The 11,740-nt window shown below is 35.9% G+C and overlaps 1 protein-coding gene and 1 pseudogene across 3 annotated transcripts; one reads left to right on the top strand and one right to left on the bottom strand.

Moving 5' to 3' along the window:
* Positions 1-340: 340 nt before the first annotated feature.
* Positions 341-4,190, top strand: LOC143550624 (beta-fructofuranosidase, insoluble isoenzyme CWINV3-like; annotated as a pseudogene). The gene is made up of 4 exons (XR_013138361.1): positions 341-1,004; positions 3,817-3,975; positions 4,052-4,124; positions 4,186-4,190. The product of XR_013138361.1 is annotated as a beta-fructofuranosidase, insoluble isoenzyme CWINV3-like (transcript).
* Positions 4,191-4,895: 705 nt separating this feature from the next.
* Positions 4,896-11,150, bottom strand: LOC143550611 (peptide chain release factor PrfB1, chloroplastic-like). Of its 2 annotated transcripts, XM_077041229.1 has the most exons (8): positions 10,930-11,150; positions 10,764-10,808; positions 10,471-10,691; positions 10,193-10,396; positions 9,164-9,379; positions 8,893-9,079; positions 6,422-6,603; positions 4,896-5,046 (listed from the first exon to the last, which is right to left on the bottom strand). In XM_077041229.1, exons 1-8 carry the CDS (start codon positions 11,096-11,098, stop codon positions 4,984-4,986), a joined length of 1,287 nt encoding a protein of 428 aa, XP_076897344.1. In that variant the 5' UTR covers positions 11,099-11,150; the 3' UTR covers positions 4,896-4,983. The 2 variants fall into 2 exon arrangements, with proteins under 2 accessions (XP_076897344.1, XP_076897343.1); XM_077041228.1 differs by lacking the exon at positions 4,896-5,046 and having other exon boundaries at positions 6,317-6,603; positions 10,930-11,148.
* Between the last annotated feature and the right edge of the window lie 590 nt (positions 11,151-11,740).

The raw sequence follows: 11,740 nt of genomic DNA on the forward strand, positions 1-11,740 counted from the left end.
AACTCAAGCTTAGACTCAATTGACATATCTATCTATAATATTTAATTGGCTCGAAATTTCTCTCTTACTCTATACTAGAACTCACTCAACGTATGTGACTTTTAGTATGCACACAGGTGAATAGATTGAAGCAGCTGACTTGAGAGAGAGATACATGGCATGATTTGAAGGGACTGGCATCCAAAAAAGATTTGTCATGATGTTATAATAAACTACTTTATGTTATGTTTTAAAGACAAGTATTGAATGTTTTTAATAAATGGTTGATTTTTATTATTTCCGCGAAAGTTTTAATTAACTATGATATTTAGAACTGTGTTTATGAGTAAATCCAACACCAATGTTGGGCACCAGGATCGGGGCCTTACACGTCATATTATACACCGGAATCGACTCTCATATCCGCCAAGTCCAAAACGTGGTCGTTCCAAAAGACTTATCCGACCCGTATCTTCGAGAATGGGTCAAGTACACCACGAATCTCGTCAAAAACGTCCCCGACGGGATTCAACCTGATTACTTCCGAGACCCGACCACTGCATGGCTGGCAGACGACGGAAAATGGAGGATCATCATCGGAAGTCAGAATGATGGGAACGGAATGGTTGTTTTGTACCAATATGTGGATTTTGTAAACTGGACTATACACGAATCACTGCTTCATGAGATTGTTGGCATTGGGATGTTTGAATGCCTTGATTTCTTTCCGGTATTGATTGATAGCACCAATGGAGTCGATACAATTGTAACTAGCCCTAGAATAAAGCATGTCTTAAAGGTGGGATTCTTTGATCAAGCAACGGACCACTACATGACTGGGATTACAATCTTGTGAAAGAGAAGTTTGTTTCTAAAAATAAACAAAGTTTGAGACTTGATCATGGTAAGTATTATGCTTCAAATCCTTTATTGGACCTATGAAAAACAGAAGGATCTTGATGGCTTGGGTAAACGAATCTGATTCTGGTGCTGATCAAACTGCTAAAGGGTGGTCTGGACTTCAAGTAATCATTTTTAAACTTTGTATTGCTAATCATACATTTTTTTAATGAAATCATGAATATGCTAATATCGCTCTGGTTGCAGTGCGCGCATATAATGTATATATGTGTGAACCTTCGGGTGTGCAAAAGTGAAATTGCACTAATTTTGATGTTATTTTACTAATCTCGTGAAAATAACGTTAAAAGTGGTAGAAGGTTAATCAGGCATCATGTGGTAGCGCTGATAGCCGAAAGACAAGGGTACATGCACAAATCGGTGGTGTCCCAATGGTTGACTGTTATGTGCCTTATATCTAAGGCTTGATCCAAAACTACTATCGAGCTGGGGGTCTCACCGGACGCAGCCTCTATATTCCTAAAGGGTAGAGGTAAGGTTGTCTACATCTTACCCTCCTCAAACCCTACTATAGCTTTGCTATTGGTGGGATATACTACGACGACGAATATGTTAATTGTGACATTCGTCAATTTCGGGTCACTTTTGTTATGTAAACCCGACCCGTTTGTAACCCGAACATTTCAAATATATAAAATATTGGATCTTGTCATTTAAAATATATAAAATATTGTTTTTTTTATATTATGCATTGTTTGACCATTTAAACATACCCATTTTTATGCAAACCATAAAAGAATCTTTATACCCAACCCTTCACTCCTTCCCTATTTATACACACCCATCTTCTTCATTTTACTCTTGCTACATCTCCAAAAAACTCTCTCAAACTCCATAGATTCAAGGTTGTTATTTCTTATGTATTTTTGAAGTTTTGACTTCTCAAGTCAAACTAACTATAGTCTTTCATTCTAACTTGTTCATCTAACATTACTAACTCTTGAATATGGTGGTACAACATATATATAATACACACCCCTTGTTTCCTTTATTTGTTACTTCACCGACTTTGGTTGGTTAAGTTTCGAATGTCATAAGGCAAGGCTTCATGGAGGACTTCGTGTTCTTGATATATATTTACACACACATAACTTATTATACATATCACTTATGACTAACTTCTAACCCTTTAGTTTGTTCATCTTATTTACAAGTTCCATGGTGTGGGTTTGTATAAGACTAACCTCGGTTTAACCGAAACTAGTCCAAACCGGAAACCGAACTTTTGTTTACTAGTTTTGTTAAAATAGTTGTTTAAACATGTTTATTGCTAGATTTGAGTTTCAAAAATCATTTTTACAAGTTCTTTGATATTAAGCATATGGAATCCATCTATGAACTCGTTGGGAGATGGAAACCGAACTAAACCAAAACTTTTGCTTAAAAGACTTGTAGTTAACTTTTTTGTTGTAAAATTTAAGTTTTCTTCATTTATAAACCAATATACAAGTTCTATGATATTTGGGCATGTAGAAACCATCTATGAACTATTTGTGAGATGGAGACCGAACTATACCGACTTTTACTCGCTTAAGACACACAAGTGTGTTTTTAGTTATCAAGACTTGTATATTTCTTTAAAAAATAGTTTACAAACTGATTTTAATTATTTTTCTTAAGTACTTGGAATAGTTGGATCAACTTGATCTCATAACATAGTTTGGACCGACAAAACCGAACACTCGCTTAACGTGCGTTGTTAGTTCTAAACAATAGATCTACGTACTTGGTTAAGTGTTAGTATGTTTTAATGAGTTATCTCATAACAATTAATATTTTGGAAAGTTGACTTTGGGTTCGACCATCTGTCAAGACCCGAACCGACAACCCGAACACTCGTTAAAAACCCGTTTTAGTATCTTTAGCCTAATGGAACTTGCATTTTAGCATTTTCCCCATCTTATTACTTAACGTTGGTTAAGTAAATATTAAGGTTAGATACTTTAACCCGGTTTTGAGCAAACTTACATTTTTTAAAAGGGTTATTATTATAAATTCTTAAATAGTTACATTTTAAACCTTGAACTTTAATCGATTAGTTTTTGCAACAATTATTCTATTTAAAGATCTTCAAGACAACCTTTCTAAATCCAAGACTTTCTTTTATTTAGGCTTCATACGTTAAACTCGTCGTTCCGGCAAATCTCCAAATAATCAATCTTTCAAGTTTATTACTTGAATGTGAGTAACTTCATACCCCGTTTTCTATCTTTTATTTTGGGGGTGACATTTCAACTTATCTAAACTAAATGTTTTATACTTGGGTCTTAAACCACAAACGTTGTTGTATACCTTACTTGAATAATTGCTCGATTTGGTGTTCTATGCTTATTTGACTATGTGTTTATCGCTTTTGGATGGTGGAACTATAAATCCTAGACCATTTGGCAACCCCTCATGGCAAGGTGTCGTTAACGTAATGCAATTAACGATAACTATAAAATCCTAAACTATTTGGCAACCCCTTATAGTTGGGTGTCGCTAACTTGTTAGCGATAACTATTTATCCAAGTTTATAGCTATTATTTATGGTTTTGTATACTAGTTTTGTGGCTTTTCATACTATATATCTATTGTTCAAACTTATGAATTGCTCACCAACCTTTGTGTTGATAACTTTATTTTTTGAAATGTTACAGGTTTGCATCTAGGTTGATTATGGAGTTCGGTGAAGAAAACATCACAAATACCGTTAGGATATTAGCAAAAATGAACAATATTTGATTTGCTATATTTTGTTATATTTTGTTGTATTTGAGTTATGAATATTTGGTTATGTGACATTTTCGATGTTGTGAAATGAAATGAGTTTGTTAAATAGTGTCGCATTAAATAGTGTCATGCGCTTATGAGCAATCGTTGCACCCCGGCATGTTCCGCCGCCTTTGGTCGGGGTGTGACATTAATATCATGCAGTCATTTCCAAGGAGTATTTGGCTTGATAGAAACCAAAAGCTGCTCATACAATGGCTAATAGAGGAAATTGAATTGTTACATGAAAACAAAGCTACTTTACAAAATGAGAATCTTGAAGATGGATCATTACATGAAATTATAGGCATAAGTGCTTTGCAGGTTAGTCTTAACTATGTTTCATAGGTCCAATTATCTTTCTGGCTCTTGTATGTATGTCGTGTTTGTTATATGGCAGGCGGATGTGAAGATATCATTCACACTAACTAATTTAGAAGAGGCTGATTGTCATGGACTGAAACCATTGCAATGTATGGGACTTGTCCCACATAGGTTGTATGGGCAATTGATGTGGGTTCCCTCACCTATCAGACTAGTCTTTTGGGTTGAGTTCTTATGTTTGGCTTGTAACATTAGTATCAGAGCCAACCTCGGAGTGGTGGCCCACGGAGTGGTGGCCTGGAGGAAGACAGCCGTGCCCAACGAGGACTCGGAGTGGTGGCCTGGAGTGGGCCAGCCGTGACCATCGAGGACGTTGGCCCTTAAGTAGGGTGTATTGTTACATCAAAGAAAGATGGATGCATCAAAGAAAGGCAAATTCGGCCCATTTGGACTCTTAGCTTATGCCCCCCATGACTTGACTGAACAAACTGCAATTTTCCTTCTGTGTATTCCAAAATAATGGATGATGCATTGTGCTAATGTGTAGCGATCAAAGCTGATTAGCTTTTGCTTTCCATGACGACTTGACTCACTTTTAAATCTAGCTTCCACTAGTTTTTGCCTTGATATTTTTTTTCTCTCCAATTACTTAACGTGTTGAAAACCTTTTATGTTGCAGGTCTTCTACAAGAAATAGCCTTGATAAAACCACATATGGAGCATTTGTTGACATTGATCCTCAACAGCATGATATTTCACTTCGAACCTTGGTGGGTAATTAATGGGTAAACATTTCTTCTAAGGGTTTTGATTTTAAGCTCTAATGGAGTTTTGTTTGGGGTATACACAGATAGATCATTCTATCGCCGAGAGCTTTGGAGGAGGAAAGACGTGCATCACAGCTAGGGTTTACCCATCATTAAGTGTTAAGAGACGAAGCCCATTTGTTTACATTTAACAACAAAGTGCATTGATCTCTGAGTTGAGTGCTTGGAGTATGAAGAAAGCTCAGATTAACATTGAAGAATCTATTGGGTGTGGAGATGTATAATCTGAAGAAGGTTGGCTCATCTCATTTAGGGTTATTACACTGGAAGGAGTTAATTTTACTGCTTAATTAATTACTTGATTTGAATAATCAAGTTTATGAACACTACATCATTAAGTAAAAATAAGCTTCCATGTTTATGTTGAGATTTGTATGTGTTTTTAAAAAGTTTTACAATGGAAACGAAAAATGAATATAAAGATCTAAAAGCATCAACAAAGGTGTTAAAAGATGTACAAGCTTTATAAATGGTAGATCGAGTTGTTGTGAACAAAAAACCCGAGCATTTCCATCTACAAATCAATTCGGGTTTATTCTAAAAAACAAATTTTAGAATAAAGAAAAAAATAAATGAAAACGAAAATTATCCACAAACAGCAAAGGCCGCAAATGCCGATGATTAACCACCCTGGATGAACAACTTTGAAATGTCAAATGACAATCATGCCTGGAATGCTGATTACAATAACAAAGGCACCAAACGAGTGATGAAAGATGAACCAATGAAGCCACTAATTTAAAGTGTTGATAATGAACCCCAAAATATCAATGTCTAGGCCCTAGTATTTGGATTGTTAGCTTTGGCATCGTTGAGAGCTATGGAGACGGAAGGACGTGGGGTTCGCCTAACATTACCAATCAGAGACGAAGTCCTTTTGATAGCATCGTTAGATGGAACAGGAAGCGTGTTGATCTATGAGCTGAGTGCTTGGTGTGTGAGGAAAGCTCATATTAACATCAAAGAAACTATTACCTTAGGTAAGGATTGTCATCTACAATCTTATTTTGTTTATAAATAGTTTACTTTTAAACCGCAAAATAATATATTTCTTGTAAGCCAGAATGGCATTCGACAAAATGGAATCAAAAGATCCCACGAGCTCATACAAGGTGCCACGGCAAAGCGTCCGATGTAAAGAACATACCATACAGTTTTAGAGAACACATCAAAGTGTTCCAATAATAGAAAAGACACTGTAAAGTGACCATTAAATGATAATACTTCAAATATAACTCGACACAACATGTTTGCAAAATGGTTTGTGTAGCGAAGAGTATATGATTTTTAGTAACAAGTGTAAAGAGCCCTAAGTGCAAAAAACACATCCATATATTATTATATTATAGATGTTTTAATATAAACATATCCTCCAAACAAAAACTGTGTGAATGTTTCTCTCTCTCAAGAAAATGTCACTTTTAGTGTTATTGAGGGGATATTTAAACATGATCCCTATTCTAAAATCTATATAAAAAGTAATAATGAAGGGATGTTTTAATATAAACATATCCTTACATGGATTGAGTGTACTTGAAGCGGAGGTAGGCTTTAATGAAGGGATCTAACTCACCATCCATTACCGATACAATATCTGTCGTCTCATATCCTGTTCTTACATCTTTCACAAGCTTGTACGGATGGAACACATAGTTTCTAATTTGCTGCCCCCAATCCGCCTTTACCGCATCTCCACGTATCTGCTTAATTTCTGAAGCGCGTTGCTCTATCGCAATCAATATTAGTTTCGCTTTCAATCGGCTTAAAGCTTTGATCTTATTTGCTAGCTGAGACCTTTCTTCTGCACAATGTTAAAAAAATATATTATAAAGGGGCAAGAGAGACGCAAGAAAATCAATAATTCAAGATTTAATAATACGTGAAATGGAAATTTATGCATGGTTCAAGTTGATCTATAAATTGTGTTGACCTTGATTTTAAAAAGCATGAGGCGTTAGGGTCTCCCGAGCTGAGGTGAGAGCCGAAGACGCACACGGGATTAACCCAAATTGCAGGCTTTTTCTTTTGACGTTATTTTACTAATCTCTTGAAAACAACGTTAAAAGTGGCGGAGGTTAATCAGGCATCATGTGGTGGCGTTGATAGCCGAAAGACAAGAGTATATGCACCAATCGGCGGTGTCCCGCTGGTTGAGTGTTATGTGCCTATGTCCAAGACTTGATGCAAAACTACTATCGAGCCGGAGGTCTCACCGCAAGCAGCCTCGCTATTCCTAAAGGGTAGAGGTAAGGCTGTCGACAACTTACCCTCCTCAGACCCTACCATAGCTTTGCTATTGGTGGGATATACTAAGTACGATGATGATGATGATGATGATGATGATGATGATGCAGGCTCTGTCTTACAACTAAGGTAATTAATTACAAAGAACAATCCTTATTTGAAACATTATTACATTTTCAGTCCTTTCCACCAACCAGCATTACCTTTCTGTTAATGGGGTGTGAAATGACCAAACTGCCCTTGCATCACATATGTGAGGCGCTACGCATTTTTATGATGACCAAAGAATACTTGTTTGCTCATTTCACACCCCCATTAACGAAAAAAGTTAGCGTCATATTTTTGTGAAAAAGAATTTCATAGTTGAAAAACAATATTTAAATATATAACAATTATATTTCAGCTGAAAGGACCGAAAATGCTACACCTTTTGAAATAAATGTTCTTTGTAATTACCTTAGTTATATGACAAAACCTGCAATTTGGGATAGACCTACAGGACAGAAAATGTAATTTACTCTATATAAACGTTTTTATACTTTGCACAACCTCATATATCAATCAATCATGCCCAGTAAAATCCCACCGACAGCAAAGCTATAAGTAGGGTCTGGGGAGGGTGGGATGTAGGCACACCGTACCTCTATCCAAAGGAATAAAGAGGTGGCTTCCAGAGAGACCCTCGGCTCTAAGTACATGTGTATGAAGCAAAATAAAGGAAATCAAAGTTTAACAGTTATATAAAAACTACTACTAATTATAATAATATTAATAATAAGATCACAGATTAACAGCTATATAAAAGCTAATAATAATTATAATAATAATAATATATGTAAGGGAAATACCATTATGGTATGTGACCTAAATAAGTTAAGTCTAAGCCCTAAGGTATTCAATTCTCTCTAAAAATCCTTAACTTTAATTCTACTTCTCCACGAATTCCTATCCTCAACCATGTCCTCGGAGAGGTTTAGGTCTATCAAATCATGCCTGATCCTCTCATCCCAAGTCAATTTCGGTCGTCCTCTACCCCTCCTCCCCTCTATAGTAATGTTTTCTACGGATCTAACAGGATTCGTCGTCTGTCTTCTCTTTACATGTCCAAACCATCTCAATCTCCACTCTCTTATCTTGTCTGCTATGTTCGCCACCCCTAATCTCTCGCGAAACACAACGTTTCTTATTCGGTCTAGCCTTGTGTGCCCACACATCCAACGTAGCATTCTCATTTCTGCTACCTCCATCTTATTCGGTCTAGTCTTTTAGCATTCTCACTTTGCACAACCTCATGATTAAATATAATCAAACCTCTTTAGACGATTAAATACTTTGTACAACCTAAAAAGCTATATTTACAACCTCATGATACACAAACATGTACAAGAGGCGTTTCTATGCAAGCGCCTCGAGGCTCTTGACCTACGCCTCATGTACACCTGTCACCTCATGTGGTTAGAAGCACAAGACCGATGCCTCATCCCACCCTCCCCAGACCCTTGCTTAAGCTTTGCTATTGGTGGGATTTTTACTAGGTATGTTTGTTGTTTATGTTTTTATATATTTTATAAAATAAGCAATGTATCGATTATGATTACAAAAATAACGACGATAATAGATAAAATAGATTATTTAACATTAAAGCTTTCCAAAACAGATGATACTTTATAAGTAAAACCAAAAGAAATTTGACCTCAAAGTGGAATTACCCATATCTTAATTTCAAGTCTTTTACCAATAAACGGGTCAAGAATGATTAGGGTTATTTTTATCCAAAAGAATAAATGGCTCATGTTAAAGGATTTAACAAAGAAAACTCATGTTTAATAAAAAGACAAATCAGTACCGGTACAACGAACGGTTACTCCGGTTGGAATATGGGTTATCCGAACAGCGGTTTCAACTTTATTAACATTCTGACCACCGCTCCCACCGGCTCTTGAAAACCCTATTTGCAGGTCTTCTTCTGGTATATCAACATTTAATGAATCATCTGGAAGAAGAGGCATCACTTCAACACCACAAAAACTTGTCTGCATCAACAAACACAAACTCCCAACTTATTGGAGGGTATTTTAGACATTTGATTAATAACACTAGTCAACAAAAGTCAATACCTGACGAAGACCTTTCGCATTAAAAGGAGACTGTCTAACGATTCGATGCGTCCCCTTTTCACCACTCAAATATCCAAACGCGTATCGACCCTCGACCTCTATTGTAGCTGATTTGATCCCGGCTTCTTCTCCCATTGACTTTTCAACCACTCGTATTTTGTATTTTTGTCTCTCTCCCCATCTTACAAACATTCTTAGAAGCATATCAGCCCAGTCCTGCACTGAATATTATCAAATAACTTTGCATAAAAATATCCAAATTTATAAAAGAGTTAAATAGGGTTTTAGTCAATGTAGTTTGACCCAAATAACTCATTTATTTCAAAAGTTCTAATTTGGCCTTATCAGTCGATTAGATTTCTGGCTTCGATTGAGAAGAATTGGAACTAATGGATGAAAAAGCCAAACTAGAACTTTTGGACTAATTACTAAAAGACCAAATCACATGAACGACAACCGTTTTTAATTCTAAGAAAAAGTTAAATACATAATTGGTCCCTGTGGTTTTACAAAATAACAGGTATCAGGTTTGGAATCCGTTGGTTTCAAATTGTAACATGTTTGGGGTCCAACACTAAGTTTGTTAAAAATTTTGTTTAATTTTTATAAATGACAATTTCACCCTGGTAACTAAGTACATAAATAAATTTTTACCGTAAAAAATCGCAAAAAATGGAAAACAAACTAATGGCTATTAAAATTAAGAGTTAATTATACAAGTAGTGCTAGTCTGCTAGACACCAAATATGTAACTAAAGTAAAACATAAGGACTACTTAGATAATTAGTTAAAAGGGCAAAACTGTCACTTTTAGTTTACAAAAGTGACACACATTAAAAAAAAAACATCTGCAGTAGTCCATTCTAGTTTACAAAACAATAGCGGGTGTATAAATGTTTATGAGCTGTCACAGTTAGATGTTTTAAGTATCCTCACAAATTAAGAACTATGAAAATGTGATATCATTCATGGCCATTGCTGATGATGATATATGAAGATGAAATGATAAGTGGAGGTTTTCTTAATCACCTGTGCATCGGTACCACCAGCACCAGCAGTTATATTAATAACAGCACCTTCTTTGTCATACGGGCCTGACAAAAGCTGACTCAGCTCGAATTTATCCAACGCCTTACTAAACTCTTTGACAATAGTGGCAGCCTCTTCAAGAAGTGCAGTATCAGTTGAGTCCATCTCTTCTGTTAGGTTGACTATTGTTTCTGCATCACCAACCTGAACAAATAAAAGTTAAATATCAGTGTACCAACTAGTAAAGGCGGCAACTTTGAAGCGTTTAAAAGTGAAACCTGGGTTTGAAAGTCGTTGAGAAGATTTATTTTATCTTTAACATCTGTGAGAGCCATAAGGGTTTGTTGAGCGGATGCGCGGTCATCCCAAAAAGAATCAGTTGATGCTTCTTTTTCTAATTTAGCAACTTGTTCTGCTAATTGGTCTAGATTAGCAGAAGCCCTGATTTCTTGAACACGACTCGAGATTGCCTCCACCTCTTTCCGTAAACTAAAAAAATCTGTTTTTTTCAAATTTTAAACATTAACATGGTATGGTGTACACGCCGGATAGTAAATGTATGAATGATTACCTTGCATTACCCATACACTTGTTTCAGCGGGTGTTGCGAATAAAGCTGAAGTAAGTAATATTTGTTTATGATTGATTAGTGAATTAGCACAGTTTCTAATAATAATAATAATAATAATAATAATAATCCTTGGAATTAAAGTAATTAGGGTGGTAATTGGAGGTACCTTTGGAAGGCTTGGAGAGAGAGATGGGCGGAGAATGTAAAGCGAGGAGGTTGTGAAATGTTAGGGTTTGGGTTTTATATGCAATCGGTTTAGGTGTCAAGTATGGCTTAAAGCCAGCAGCAGCAGCCGGTGAAAGTGAAACGAAGCAGCTATGGACAACACTTTCCATAACAAGATATAGCTCGGAGGATACTATTAAAAAACCCCCCCAAATAAAATCATTAGTTACAAAAAGCCTATTATAACTATGCACCTTAAGCTGGTCAAAACAAATTATGCTTACCTTCAATTAAGAACAGCGGTGGAGGCGGAAGAGTTCTTTTAGGAAATTGAAAATAATCTTGTCCTAATTGGCCTCCATCAAACTGAAAATTATATGATGTAAACAACAGAAATTGCAAAAACAAAATATGAAAATCTGATTACATCATCAATACCTGTCGGCAATGATCGTCAAAATCGCAAACCTATGTTTCAGCGAATAAAGCTGAAGTAATATTTGTTTACAATTACCTAAAGAGAAATCAGAAGTTGAAAATAATTGGGTTGAGTTTTAGAAGCATAAAGGAGTTGCAGGCCATGCTCAAATCAAATGGTGGTGATTGTTGGTTGGGGTGATAGATGAGAATATTGAGGATTCATTAAGATGAAGGCGTGTAAAACAAGGGAAAAGCCCAGATTAAGAAATACGTGGCTACATCATAACCTTTAGTTTCATGAATACTTACTTCTATGAGTGGAGCAAAACTTACTTTTTAATATATCCTAACAATTTTTAATTATGAAAACCAATTTGTTGTTATGAATAGGT

The sequence above is a fragment of the Bidens hawaiensis genome, unplaced genomic scaffold (genome assembly GCF_021521415.1).
Source record: "Bidens hawaiensis isolate Kalapana, Puna unplaced genomic scaffold, B.hawaiensis_p1.1 tig00016116_1, whole genome shotgun sequence".
NCBI lineage: Eukaryota > Viridiplantae > Streptophyta > Magnoliopsida > Asterales > Asteraceae > Bidens > Bidens hawaiensis.

Coding starts and splice junctions, on each gene's coding strand:
- LOC143550611 (XM_077041228.1), bottom strand. CDS start 11,098: ATGGAAAGTGTTGTCCATAGCTGCTTCGTTTCACTTTCACCGGCTGCT. Junction 10,809..10,929: donor TCTCTCCAAGCCTTCCAAAG/GTACCTCCAATT, acceptor TACTTACTTCAG/CTTTATTCGCAACACCCGCT. Junction 10,397..10,470: donor TCAACGACTTTCAAACCCAG/GTTTCACTTTTA, acceptor TTATTTGTTCAG/GTTGGTGATGCAGAAACAAT.